Raw genomic sequence first — 15,544 nt, 5'->3', positions numbered from 1 at the left:
GATGTGAACTCTAATAATGTAATTACATTTACATTACATTAATCCCAGATCTGGTGCATGTCTACCTTTAAAGGATTATGGGTATGATTTATAATGGTTATTGCCTTTGTAATTCATGGCAACCAACTAACATCCAGTTATAACAATTTTACTGTATAGTATACAGGATGGAAAGTATACAGTATGTCCTTCTGTATTACACATTAAAGATTTAAAACCAGTTCATAACAATATCTATTAGACAAACAAATAATGATAAGTGGGATTCACAAAACTGTAGTAAACAGAAATTGGAGAAAGAAATATTGTTGCCGTTACAGTGGAGTTGAAATAACCTTCAGATTCACTAAAGCCTTAATCCATTTTGTGAATATATTCACATTAGTGAATATGGAATATCAAATTTTACCAGACAAGTACAATTTGTACCAAGTTAAAGTTGATGTAAGGTCATGAATTGCTATTTTGTATGAAATTAAAAACAGGTATGCAATGTTCTCTCTACTCCCCTCTCGGCTAGGTGTACAAAAACATTATTTAGTCCACACATTTGAAACTTTTGTGTGCAGTTTTTAAAAACTGTACTCAGGTCAAGTTGTTGTGTGTGCTGGCCTCAAAATTTGTGTGCACAAGCGCAAAAAGAAAAAAAAGTGGCAGAATGCTTGGGACCCGGGGTATTACGAATAAGGGATCTTCCCATAATTTGAATCTCCATGGCTTAAATCTACTATAAAATAATTTAAGAAACTCAATATAATTGTTTTGTCTCCAATAATGATTAATTATTTCTTTGTTGGGATCAAGCACTGTTTTATTATTACAGAAAAAAAGGAAAGCATTTTTAAAAATCTGAATTATTTTCTTAAAATTGAGTCTAATGGAAATGGCCCTCTCGTAACTAGGAACATTCTGAATAATGGTTTTCCAGATAACAGGTCCCATACCTGTATATGAATTTCACCATTTACCAGTTTATACCATAGGAACCATACTTTGCATTAGTATCACACACCTGCATGTATACAATTGTTGGCCCTGTACATATTACTACAATTAAGTCCACTTTGCTGGGATTAAGGGGAGCTGTTGCCATGAGGCAAGTTGAGAAACTTGCTTTAGGCCAGAGACACACGGTCAGATTCGGGGAGATTAGTCACCCGGTGACAAATCTCTTCTTCTTCAGGGTGACTAATCTCCCTGAACTGTCTTCCCCTGCCTTCCCACCGGCTAGAATGAAAAAATCCGGCGAGATGGCACTCGCTGCGCTTCTTTTTCTGAAGTCATCCGAGGTTGCCTCACAAGGAAACTTCGGTTGACTTCAGAAAACTAAGCGATCCGAGTGCCATCCCACAGGCAATTTTCATTGTAGCCGACGGGAAGGCAGTTTGGGTAGATTAGTCGCTCAGAAGAAGGGGAGATTTGTTGCCGGGCGACTAATCTCCCCGAATCTGACCGTGTGTCTCTGCCCTTAGTCGACAGAAACCATTGTTGATAGCCAAGCCAAAATTCCAATCTTCAAATCGAAATTTCAGCTCTTTTAGCGCAGAGAGCACCTCCCCCCCCCTCAACCCGCTCCTCAGGGCGAAAAGGAATCTAGAAATGCCTCTGCTGGGGTTCATAATTTCAAATTGAGAAAGTTATATTGTCTAAAGTTCTTTACCCTAACATTTTGGAGTAGAGTGATTGTGAATTTGTGTCAGGCGATTGTTAATTTGTTGTGTAATGATTTTCTGACGAAAATTAACATTTTACTCACTTACATATCTTCATGGGGTAAAGTCAATTTAATGGGCCTTATACATGGGAGTTTTTATGAGCAACTCCTCATCTGTGTGCTTCAGTTTGGTCCCATTAATGCAGGCCTCATAGAAAAGAATGAGGTCTGTTAACTAATGAATTCCATGTTCAGTAGAACACATAAAAAACACATGTAAACACTCCCATTGGTAAGAGCATTTAAAGGGATCCTGTCATCGGAAAACATGTTATTTTCAAAACACATCAGTTAATAGTGCTACTCCAGCAGAATTCTGCACTGTAATCCGTTTCTCAAAAGAGCAAACATATTTTTTTATATTCAATTTTGAAATCTGACATGGGGCTAGACATTTTGTCAATTTCCCAGCTGCCCCTGGTCATGTGACTTGTGCCTGCACTTTAGGAGAGAAATGCTTTCTGGCAGGCTGCTGTCTTTCCTTCTCAATGTAACTGAATGTGTCTCAGTGAAACATGGGTTTTTACTATTGAGTTTTGTTCTTAGATCTACCAGGCAGCTGTTATCTTGTGTTAGGGAGCTGTTATCTGGTTACCTTCCCATTGTTTTTTGTTTGGCTGCTGGGGGGGGAGGGAGGGGGGTGATATCACTCCAACTTGCAGTACAGCAGTAAAGAGTGATTGAAGTTTATCAGAGCACATGTCACATGACTTGGGGCAGCTGGGAAATTGACAATATGTCTAGCCCCATGTCAGATTTCAAAATTGAATATAAAAAAATCTGTTTGCTCTTTTGAGAAACTGATTTCAGTGCAGTATTCTGCTGGAGCAGCACTATTAACTGATTCATTTTGAAAAAACATTTTTTTCCCATGACAGTATCCCTTTAAGAAATTCCTCATCTGTTAATGGAAATGAGGGCCCTTTACAACTATGGAATTAGATAGTAGGCCAGCTGGTAATTTTGCTCCAAAGAAGTAATCAGAAGTGACCATCAATAATTAGCTTTGATAGGTCAGTAGCAGTAAGACCAATGAAGGCAAACTTCTGAATTATTGCTATTGTGAAATATGCTCTAGAGTAAAATGTCAATGTTTCACCCCCTTCCCCATCTCGATCCAATGCTAAAACATCAACAGTTTCATGTCATAATAGTCGTTGGTATCATTAGCCGTGTTGCTGTCAAGGCTGTTGGCTGTGATTGATCATTGCCCGCTCACCATTTGGAGTCTGCAATGAATGTTTTTCAGGATTCCCCACACATTTTATTTTTTTAACCTAGAGAAACTGAAATTGCAATGACATTTTAAAAATGAGTGATGCATGTATTAGCACAAAGACCTGGATCTGCCTTGTTGTCCCTCTAAAGAACTCCAATAATTTTGGTGTGTGCTGAAGATTGGCTGCACATCATACTGAGCTGCAGACCTTGGGTTAATTGGCTCACATTTTGCTGTTTGCGTCCTTTCACTAGGCAGTCATGTGGGAACTATCATGTCTTTACCTTGCACTGCTACATCATAAATAATAGATTGGCCCTCCATTAAATTCAGCTATTTTTTCTTCCTAAATAAGGAAAGAAGCTGAGCTTCTGAGATCTTTTTATAGGGCTCGAGGAAGAGTACAAAGTGTTTTATCATTAATTCTGTTCTCTCGAAAGAAAAAATACACAGCTTCCCTCTCAAGCCTTACTGTTCCAACAGAGGAATAACTCCCAGCACAATGTGCTGTTCTTTCTGGCAATTTAGCCCAATCAAGGCAAGCAAGCCAAGCTGGATGCTGCTAACCCATGCGCTTCCACAACATACTTACTGCTAAGGGCAGCAGCAAGGTAATTCACATCTAAATACACTTTGAATTGGTGATGATTAGTTGCCTTTATAATTAGTCTGTAAAATACTGGATAGAGGTCTTTGCAAATAAGAATATTTCTATGATAATGTATTAGGGGGTGGGAAGAATTAAAAAGAATTAAAAAACATGTTAGTTTATGGATGGTGTAACCCCACATAAAATATATGCTTATCCTATATGTTAAATAAGCAGTTTATTTAGATGCATACTACAGGTAGTAGCATGCTGGGGACCTGGGGTTTTCCGGATATGGGATCTTTCTGTAATTTGGATCTTCATACCTTAAGTCTAATCATTTAAACATTAAATAAACCCAGTAGGTTGGTTTTGCCTTCAGTAAAAAACAATTATATCTTAGTTGGGATCAAATACAATCTACCGTTTTATTATTACAGAGAAAAAGGAAATCATTTTTAAAAAATTGTATTATTTGGATAAAATGGAGTCTATGGGAGTAGCCTTTCTGTAATTCAGAGCTTTCTGGATAACGGGTTTCTGGATAATGGGTTTCCGGATAATGGATCCCATACCTGTACAATCTACACTGGTTTCGCTGAAGTCCTGCAATATTCTTCTACATTAATTGGTTACCATAAAGCACGACAATTTTATACCTTTTTGTTTGTGATTTTAAAGGGAAAACATAATAAAATCATTTTTGATGGCTTTATACACACATATATTGTTGTTGTTACTTCACCTACATTCACCTACGATTAACATCTTGTATCTTATACAGACCATGTATAAAATCCACATATTGTGATTAGATATGAGCACACATACATGCTATTTATTGAAGAGGTGTAGGCATAGTGCAAATAAACCAGTTATTAAGCAAGTGGGTTTCGTATGGCAAACAATGCAATTTCGAGGTATTTTTGCAAAGCCTTTAGAACATTAGAAATAAAAATTCTGTTTCCACTTGATGATATTGGATCCAAACCAGTGGTGACAGATTCAGCAAAGTTGTCATTGGCAGCGGTTTCTTTTTGTGGCAAAGCAGGTAGAAACACTAGAATAACTATTTGTCATTTATGGAAAAAAATCAGTCGCAGGGGAGCGCAGCTACAACCGCCTGTCAGTAAGAGCCCTTATAGAATAAAATGACAAGTGAGTTGTATATTGCTCATATGCAGGCTATGGCCCATGCCACATGGACTATTTTGTTGATGTAGTGGATTTTAATCGATAAGACCACAGAAATGGTCCCAAAATATTGTCATCAGATTAATTAGAAGCAACCTTTTTAAGCTTGGTTTTGTTATTATGGCAGGCCTTTGACCCTTATATAAATGAATGCTAATTTATACTTACCTTACTGCAGTAGCTTACATAAATAAAACATCTGACCGTATCTATCCAATTCCGTCAGATGTTTAATTTATATAAGCTTTAATGGGAGATAAGTATAACGTAGCACTAGTTTCTATATGAAGAGGCTGGTACTGGGCATATTATAGGCTAGAATGAAAAGTCGCCTGCGCTAATGCACACGCGGTGATGTGTTTTCAATAGTCGCCAAAAGTTGCCTCACTGAGGTAACTTTGGGCGACTATTGAAAACGCATCGCCGCGTGTGCATTAGCGCAGGCGATTTTGCGCTGTAGCCTATGGGGAAAAGACGCTGAGGCAGTTCGGGGAGATAGTCGCGCAAAAGACGTGACGATAAGTCGCCAGGCGACAAAATCTCCCCGAATCTCCTCGTCTGGCCTTACCCTTACTGAAATTGAAGGAAACCTTCAAGTTCCATGTCCAAAGCTCCTGGCCAGAGTCTCTACAGACATCAAACTGACTTGGCCGACATCATAAAAATACTCACAAACTGTATTCTTCATAATACATTCAGAACTACATTTGATCTAAAATACAAATAAAAAATGATTAGCTATTAAACTGAAGGCAGTGAAGATAACAGAAGTGCTCTATGGGAGATATGTGGCAGCTGCCTGTGAACTAGCCAAGGCTCAATTGGGCTCATGGAAAGAAACATTTAGCTATTTTTCTATTCTTTATATGGTGTTCTCCTCTTGGCAGTGAAGAACATGTGAAACAGCATACAGTTTATTATAGCAGTAATGTTGCTTAGCAATGTACAACATAATCATGTAGCTGTTTCATGATGGTTCTACTTTTATATGGCATGACTTTTTTAACTGTCATCATTCCAAGTGTTTGTTATGAAAAGTGTGTTCTGTGCAACAGCTATGTGTAAAATAAAATATATGTATATGATATGGACTGCAACTGTATTTCATAACTCATGGAGAGCCAGTGGTAGAGAATCACTGGTTAAATGTGTAAACTCAAGATATTTATGAACTACCTCAAATTAAAGTCACTTAATACACCAAAATAATGTATTTTCACTGTTGTATGACCTTTTTTATGCAAGTTAGCACATGTATGGGATCCGTTATCCAGAAACCGGCTATTCCTGTTATAACCTTTCTCCCATAGACTCCATTTTACCTACATAATTCAAATTCTTAAAAAATATTTCCTTTTTCTCTGTAATAATAAAACCGTACCTTGTACTTGATCAAAACGAAGTGTTGTGTACGGTTTCCCAAACCCAGCTAATTCCAAGGTCTTGGTCATGGCTCACTCTTCTGCCTATAACAGCCACCTTTCTCTTTGGGACGAGCCCTAAGTAACACTAAAAATGAAAGTCTTTTAAAGTATGAAAACATACTGTACTGTTGTGCTGAACTGGTGTGTTTGCTTCAGAAACTCTCATATAGTTTTTAAAAAAGACTGCTGTATAACCATGGAGGCAGCCATTCAAAGCTGAAAAAGGAGAGAAGGCACAGGATACACAGCAGATAACAGACAAGCTCTGTAGGATACAATAGGATACTTTAGAATTTGTTATCTATTGAGTATCCTAAAATAGTCTTTCTAAAGCAAACACACCAGGTTTACCAGTGCAGAGCAACACTACATTATATTTTCATTATTTTAAAGCACTTTTATTTTTTTGGTGTTACTGTAAGAGGTTTGGCAATCACAGAGCTAATCTTGTTTAGTACCCTGGGATGAATAACATAAGGTCCCGGACTTTGTTTATCTTTACATGTTCTAGTCTCTTTTGAATTTCCTTGTGCGCGAACCATGCATTATAGAATTGGGACTACCAAGAAGGAGCTGGTTCCTCAGTTGTGTTCTCATCAACCAACTGACCCCCTTCTAATATTAAGGGGCCACCTCTTCCTGCTTCATTTTTTTACTATTTACATATATAAAAAATTATTTTGGATTCTTTTTACTCCTTGCTGCAATACCCTTTTTCCATCTCCATTTTAGCTTGTCTGATTTTTTTAGACATCCCATTTTTGTTCTGTGTTCAACCCCGTGAAAAGCCTTTCCAGTTAATATGTTACAGATATGCCCTTCTATTGGCAAAGTTTGCACATCGATAATATAGTGTTTTAGTTGCTTCCTTATAGAGTTGCCTCTGCAACATAATCTCATTTAGGGAATATGATAACTATTCCCTAAATACTAACCCACACAAATTCTAGAGATGAGTTCAGTATTATTAGTTATTACAAGGTACAAAACAGAGTCATTCCTAGTAGGTTCTTGAACGAGCTGAAAGAAAAAGTTGTCATTCAGCATATTTACAAACCTACTAGATTTTTTTGATTTGGCAACTCCATTGCCCCAGTTAGCGTCTGGATAATTGAAGTCACCCATAATAATAATTTTACCTAGTTGTGAAACCGCTTCTGTTTGGAAAAGTAGCTGGGCTTCATTCTCGTCACTTATGCAAGGTGGTTTGTAGCATACAGTATACCCATGATAATTTTCTGTCTAACAATTTGCCCAGTTGAAATCTCTACCCTTTATTCATATTTATATAAAGAAGTATTCGTAAGTCTCCACCACACTTCGTGCAGCTTTGTCAGACGTTATATCAGGGGGAATTTGCGTATTTATCAAAATGTGAAATTCATCTTGGCAAATAAAAACAATGTGGCATGAGCTCTAAATGTTTAAAAAAGTGTAATTAACATATATTTGACAGTTACTACTTGTAAACATAATCTCACATCAAATTTGAAAAAACTCCAGCTTTTTATTTATTTTTTTATGACTTTTTGGGTACAGGATATATGATGTACAGTAACTGACATAATAATGCTGAGGATGTAGCTTTATGTTAATTCACCAGGCAGAACCTGGCAAAATAGACTTATAGAAAAGTTCACACTTTTTCACTATCAAATTGTGTTCTTCGCCTTTTAGTAATTTGTCGGTGTCCCTGTGAATTGCAATTTTGGCACTTCACTCTTTAGTTCATTTGCCCCAAATCATGAGTTACAGACACCTCTGTCTGCATTGCTGGCTGTTGGTTCATAAACAATGTAATTCTCCTACTGCACACCTGAAGTTCACCAATCCTGGTTCCAGTTGGTGGTGCGTTCCTTCCGTTGACCCGGCCGGGTCCCTTAGCAACCAATGTGTATAAGAAACGGATCCGCACACACACTGATTAATGCAGTCGGGGAATATCCCCTTTTATTCAGCCACCAAACATCAACGTTTCGGGGGGGAACACCCTCATCCTGATGAAGGGTGGGTGTTCCCCCCCGAAACGTTGATGTTTGGTGGCTGAATAAAAGGGGATATTCCCCGACTGCATTAATCAGTGTGTGTTCGGATCCGTTTCTTATACACATGTGGGTTCATTAAGTCAGACTGACAACTGACTCAACAACGATTGAGATTTTATAAGTCGGCCATGTTAAACTGCCTTGTAGTTCAGCATAATATCCTGGGGGCTCATCTCATGACTTTTGCCCACTAGGGGTAGCTGGTAACACTGGATAATCGAGGTTCATGACTGGTGCAATTAATGTTGGTGATGAGACACTATGGTCACATAAACCAGCCGTGTAACATCTGCCACCGTAGGCCTTTAGATATCCCTGTAGTATCAGTTACTGATTGTGTAGATAATATACTGCTGATAATTCTCTTTGATAAGCAATATTTGCAGAATAGGAGAAATAGGCATAAACTTGAGTGTTGATTCTCATTTTAATCAGTTTCTAAAATAAATCAGTATTAACTGTACAGCTTTACACAATACACTATGGTTCATGTTTTTTTCTTTTTAGGAATTTGTTTTTCAAATTTTCATGTTTTAATGCAGAGGATGTTAAAGGGTACCTGTTAAAGGGAGCATTTGGGGATTTTAAAAATGCAAATAACGAGGAGCATTCCAGCTCTCTCATTATGCGCATGCAAACCGACAAGCTAACTCATTTGCATGCATGAGACCATACATGGCCAATGCCAGTGGGAGCAACATAGCGCTCCCTAAGAGCATGTTTTGTCCAAAATAGTATTGTTTATCCCAGCCAGAACACAGGCTCTATAATCCCGCACCTCCACTAGGCCAGATTCACATATCTACAACCATACCTCCCAATATTTTGGAAGTAAAAAGAGGTAGAAGTAGAACAGCGACATTTTTGGCCACGCACCTTTCTGTGACCACACCCCCTAATTGCCATGTTAATTTTACAAAATTTGGCAGGTTATGAAAGTTTGAAAATATTTCTCCTTATCTAAACTGTTTTTTTGTGTCTCAAAATTGTTACAAAGTATCTTATTTGCACCTGTTACCTGCTTTGTGGTCTCTGCTAAAAGCCAATTAAGTGAGAAACTTTGTTTCTTTTTCTGGTTGTTCAGTGCAGAGAAAATAGGGACTTTCCAGTACAAATGAGGGACTGCAGGTTGAGCTGTCAAAAGAGGGACTGTCCCTCCGAAAAAGTGACAGTTGGGAGGTATGCACGTGCCATTTTCTTTATACACAAGTTCAGGGTGCTGAGGGAATCTTGGGGGCAAATTCACTAAGGTTCGTAGTTGCGCCAGGCGCAACTTCGCCGCACTTCGCCACACTTCGCGTAGTTTCACCAGCGATCCGCAAATTCACTAAAATCCAAAGTTGCGCACAGGGGTAGCGTAAGGTTGCGAAGTTGCACTAGCGTTGATTCGCTAAGTGAAGCGAAGTTACGCTAGCGAAGGTTAATTTGCATACGGCGCCAAATTCAAATTTCAATGGAGTAATACGTAGAATCACTACAAATGCCTGGGAAACCTTCAAAACATCAAATAAAATTTTTTTTTTGCCCTACACATGTGCCCACTGTATAGTTAAGTTGCCATGAGTTAGGAAATGTAGGGGGGAAGGAGGGGAGCCCCAAAAAATTTTTCGATCTTTTTCAGCCTATCACCTATAATATAGAAAACACGCCAGCGTTTTTTGGGACTTAGAAAAAATTTGAACTTTTTTGGAAGCAATCCCTATCTACTCTATTGCGCTTCGCCTGGTCTGAGGTGGCAAAGGAAGTCTAGCGTAAAAGGTAGCGTTCAGTACACTGAACGCGTTAGTGAATTTGCGTAGTTACGTCCGTAGCAAAAATTCGCCAGGCGTAAGGGTGCGAAGTAACACTAGCGAATCTACGCCAGCGTTCGTTAGTGAATTTGGGAAGTAATGAAAATGCCCAACGCTAGCAAATTGACGCTAGCGTTCGGCGCTTCGGCGCTTAGTGAATTTGCCCCTTGGTGTTACTGTCTGGTCCAGGGTGGTGGTAGCTCCAGGGTTCCTCTGCTTCAAAAGGTGCAACTGCACTAAATTTGGAAGGGGAGTCAGGAAGGACTGAGCGGTGCTCAGAGCAAGTGCAATAAGTGGAAGGCCATTATGGAGAAGCATTTTAACCTTTTACAATCTGACTCCAGTTTCACTACTTTGTGGGTCTTGTGCCAGCCTCTCTTGATGTTTCCTGGCAATAAGTGGAAGTGCAAAGAGAACCCTTTGATGCAAGTACGTTTAATAAATGGGATTTTATACACAGATGACTGAAAGGAAATTTGCACAAATGCAACTGTGGTATCAGACATAAACAAGCTCTATAGTTAAGTACTTATTGTGGGCTACCCACCTCTGCTCATACAAAAATAGTTTTTGTCCAAGGATAAAATCATCAAAAGCCAAACTGAATTCACGCTGAGAAAACCAGGGAAACTCAGCTGCACAGTGTATAGCTGTAGATATTGTTCTTTGTCCATACAAAGATGCACACAGTAATAACCTAACGGCTCTCACTGATTGAGGTTCCCTGCTGCTTATGTACAACTTATTACCAGTGTGTGTGCACACAGAAGCAGGAAACCTGCAAACACATAAAACCAAGCACCCACACAGACAATCTGTCACCTGTAAAGAGATATAAACATTTACACCCACACACTATGGCGCAGAAGCCTGCTACCTGGAAACATGCTGTCACCCTTACAGATAAAAACTACAACCCTTTTACTGAAAAAATCATATATTCAACAATACAGGCAAGCTCTAATGGAAAAAGAACTGCAAATATAAATCTTATAAGTGGTGAATCCTGACATCACAAGAATGCATAAAAAAACCCTGATTATCCTTTACTGACCCATAAACCAGAGAACACTATACACTGAGAAAAACTGCAGTGCTAAATTCTAACTGATTTGATTTTTCTCTTTAATAATAATAATAAGGCTGTACCTTGTACTTCAGGTGTTTATAACCAGAATTAAGCTATGGTTAATTCTGAGCAGAAATCTGGTTCAGAGATAGTAAAGCACCTTGTTTTAATTACAATTGTGCATTGTAAAAAGCATTACAGAATATTAAAGATGATAATGGAGGCCCTTTCCTGGAGTGTGCGCTCTGTTAGCTGCCAGCTGCAGCGAGGAAAACAAGTTTTAGGCCCTTTAAGGTATGGTGTTTCAAATGAGCAAATAAATCAGAAATCCCATTCAATCTGTATAATGGGCTTATACCTGTACCATGTACAGTTATGGGACCTGTTATCCAGAATACATGGGACCTCGGGTTTTCTGGATCTTTATGTAATTTGGATCTTCATACCTTAAGTCTACTAGAAAATAATTTAAATATTAAATATACCCTGGTTTTGGTTCCTGTAATAAAACCTACCTGCCCTGGCGGTCTAGTGGGGTGGCGGGGACGCCCACCGCGTGGTCCTCTTGCGCCATCTTGCCTTCCTTAGGGCGCGTGCGGCGCGCCTGCATGTTGTTTATGGACGCAAGCACGCTGGCGTGTTTGTGCCAGCGCGTTTTGTCGCGAATGTGCACGTTTTTGGCGCAAATTCTTTCCCCTATAAAAGGCCCATTCTGACTGCAGACAGATGCCCGTGATAGAACTTGGTTTCTAGTGGTTTCCTGAGCCTTGTGCATCTGATCTGTATCCTGTTTGTTTGATTACCCGTGTTTGACCCAGCCTGTTCTTGACTACTCTGCATTCTGTATCCAGACCCTCGCCTGCCTACGACAACTTTTCCAGCTTAACCCCTTGATTGACAACCCGGTTTGACCCTTGCCTGCCTGACGATTCTGATATCTGCCTGCCTCGACCCAGCCTGTCTTACCATCCTTCTGCCTAATCCTTTTGTACCGTGACCTTCGGCCCAAAAGACTTTGCTTACAGCCGTGCCCCTTTGCCAGCCAGAACATCTCGCCTTGTACCCCTCATTAAGTCCAGGTGGCACCCAAGTAAGCTGAGGGCTCCTCCCGAAGCCCAACGGTGGTCACACTACTGGTGAAGCCGAGCCGAGACCAGGGTACTTGGCACTTGTTCTGGTATTGGGTGCCGTTCGTGACAGTTCCAATTCAGTGTTATTCTATTTTAGAAAAGTTCATTGTATTAAAGGGCTTCATGGTAATCTCCAAAACAGATTATTCTGGATAACAGACCTGTACAGCTAAAGTTTTTACATTTAAATACATTATTTTAAAATACATCAGTATACTTATGATTACATGGTGCTACGGGTATGGGATCTGTTATCTGGAAACCTGTTATCCAGAAAGCTCTGAGTTAGTGAAAGGACGCCTCCCATTTTATCCAAATAATCCAGATTTTTTGGGAAAAAAATGTCTCTGTAATAATAAATCTGGTTTCTAGGCTCCAAATTACCCAAGCAACCATCCACTGATTTGAATAAGATACTGGAATATGAGTAGAGGATGGCCTGAATAGAAAAATGAGTTTTAAAAGGAGAAATAACAGTACATTTGTAGCCTTACAGAGCCTTTGTTTTTAGATGGAGGTCAGTGACCCTCCATTTAAAATCTGGAAACAAGTATTATTTATTATTTTATCAACATTTATTTTTAAAGAGATAGAAGAAAAATGCAAATAATTAAAAGAAACTATAAAAGTTGTCTTAAAGGTGGACCACCCCTTTAATTTGTTAATGATAAATGATAAATCTTTTTCTTACCAAGAGGCATTTTATTATACATTTTCCATTTCTTTTATACAGTGTTATTTGAGGAAAGTTCATTCTACTAAAGGACTTCATGGTAAACTCTACAACAGATTAGGGACTTATCCATAAAATGGATTTTACAATTAATTTTATGTAACTGAGAGGGGATGAACGTGGCTGCATGGATTGGACCAAAGTAGTAGACTGCTTTTAGCTCAGTCCTAAAAAACGGGGTCAGATCTTATTGATGGAATAGACATAATACATTCTCATAGATATGAGTAGGCATGCTTTCATCCAAGTAGCCTATGAATAAGGCCTTATGTGGTGTACAAGAGGAAAAGAAAGAGTGATCCCAGTTGAAGGGTTTGCTCTAAATGCAATAACAGAAACCAAATTAAAGCCAACATAATGTCTGTATATAGCAACTGGAAGCGGAAAGGCAGATTACAAACCAAGTTAACACTACTACAGATGCTGCCAATAAAGCTGTGTTTGTGTAATCTGCAGGGAAGATGCTTCCATGATTTCTAGAGACATGTCTGTTTTGGTTATATGATTAACTAGGCAGATGGAACAATATTCCAAGTTGACATGCATCTCAGGCAGTGGCTGATATAACCTATTTATTAGTTTGGTTCATCTCCCATTTCTTTTCCCCTTAAATAGATATTACAGCATAGCATAACGGCAATGCACAGTGTGCACATCTTCTATAAATATTTGTTGTCACTGAGGAAAATATTTGTTTTTAAATGAAATGAAAAAAGCTTCCATCATATGAAACATGGTCCAATCACAGAGAGTAAATAATGTAACAATCATATAGAAAAAACCTACCTTATAAATACAGCCAACATGCACTAAGCAAATGTATAACAAGCAATTCATTTCATACAAGTAATAGCTTTGAAAACCGTAAATCTACTTGGTATAAAGAAATGTGCTTTGATGGATTACCACGACATTCTTTTGCTTCCAACTGTTTAGTTTATATAGGCAAAGAGCAGGCTTTGTTAAATGGAATCTAAGCTGGATATGAAAGATAAGTGCTTTATATAAAATTAAATGGGGACTGATCGTTTTAACATCCGATGCATGTTATGTACATTCTGCTGGCAAGGGTATAGAATAGATGTTATATAACTCTGGTCAGTAGAGAAAGGAATTGTGTCTCAAATGCAACCTGTAATACCCAATCTTCACATTTTGTTACTGAGTTTAAAAGGAATTATATAGTGAGTTCAGCCCAAATATTGTCCTAATATCCTTTGGGGCTTCAAGCGTATTTATTAGAACAAAGAGGAATATGTACCCCCAGCTGGTCTTCAGACTGGAGGTAGGCTCGCAGTTTTGGAGCCACTGCTCTAAGTGCTATAAATTGTCTCCATCTCTATTGCACTCCGTGTTTATTGATCTTTATCAATAAATGGAAAAGCTCCATTTCACGCTCATTGCTAAAGCGACCCACAGCTTGCTGCACTAATTACTCTTTTAAATTACTACATAAATAATTGACAGATGGACGTGGAAAGATACAGTACCATAACATATCTGGCTTTCGCGTCACAGGAAGATGCTGTAAGCCAGTTTATATTATGTGACCCATCTAAGGCTACTGAATAAGTATTTGCCTTTATTTCTCGTAAGCTTTCTAGGTCATGCTTTTCCATCTATAAAGCGGCTCAAAGAGCTTTGTGATTATTTTTTACCGAAGCTAATGAAACCATGACTGCAGGATAAATTCTGTAATAAAAATCAACAATATGTTAAAAATGAATAAAGGCACCATGTGCATTGTGTCGTATTAGATTAGTTGGGCTGTAATTGATGGCCTGGTTTGTTTGTAATTAGAATTATACGCCTGGCTAATCAGAGAGATGGTATTAGAGACGGCCTCTACAAGCCAGTTGGGCAGTTTTTTTTTTCATTTAGAGTGTGCATTATTTTCCACGAGTCTTTGACAGAGTTGTTATTACATATCTAGATGGAATGGCTCTCGTAAAGAATGTGGTTGCTTGCTTTGTTATGCCCACGTCCACATGCTTGTCATAATGAATAACCGTGGATGGAATGTTTGCAAACTATGTTATGGCCATGAAATATATGCAGTGTGTGGAAAACTGGGGGTTCGGTTAGTAAGAGTTGAGTTATTCTGTGGGGCGTGTGAGTCCTACCAAAATGTTGGATTAGTCATGCTGCATAGGTTGAAATAGAAGGAATATGAGCACTGTGAAGCTTAATAGAGGTGTAGTGTAACAGGGTCAGCTATTTTTATCTTTTTATTATGCTAAAATAAACATTTGAAGTTTTAACTGCTCTGTATGGTTAATTCTGAAATCAGGTAGTATGAGCACTAAAGTGCTAAACTGTTTATTGTGGGAATTTTCTGTACCTGGGGAAACAAATATATATAAGAGAAACCTTAGGCATAGTCAGAAATAGTATTTGTAATCTATTGGCAAATTTTCAGGAAGCTATGGACCTTAGTCAAGAATGTAAAAATGATTAACCAATCGTAATCCTTAAACAACAGAGCTGTATGAAATAGGCATACATAGTCCTCAATCATGTGGGTTACAATAAAACCCTATCCATTACCCATACTGTATTACCACCTTCTAGATGCTATTCCACTGAGCAAGGCTGCTGACTATGGTGGTGGTTTATTCCATATATTCATATTCATTG

General features: G+C 38.5%; 1 protein-coding gene across 6 annotated transcripts in view; it reads left to right on the top strand.

The window, feature by feature from the left end:
- Nucleotides 1-15,544, top strand: part of dgka.L (diacylglycerol kinase alpha L homeolog) — an 81,061-nt gene that overhangs the window by 13,510 nt on the left and 52,007 nt on the right. The window contains exon 1 of one of the 6 annotated variants that reach the window (XM_041582512.1): nt 3,409-3,544. The exons of the other annotated variants lie outside the window; for them this stretch is intronic. Within the exon in view, the coding sequence (XP_041438446.1) occupies nt 3,503-3,544 (42 nt within the window). The 5' untranslated portion in view covers nt 3,409-3,502. Of the gene's footprint in view, nt 1-3,408; nt 3,545-15,544 lie in introns of those variants that run through there. 6 annotated transcript variants of the gene reach the window in all.

Source organism: Xenopus laevis, chromosome 2L (genome assembly GCF_017654675.1).
Source record: "Xenopus laevis strain J_2021 chromosome 2L, Xenopus_laevis_v10.1, whole genome shotgun sequence".
In the NCBI taxonomy this organism is placed as follows: Eukaryota; Metazoa; Chordata; class Amphibia; order Anura; family Pipidae; genus Xenopus; species Xenopus laevis.
This window is presented reverse-complemented; position numbering and strand designations above follow the sequence as displayed.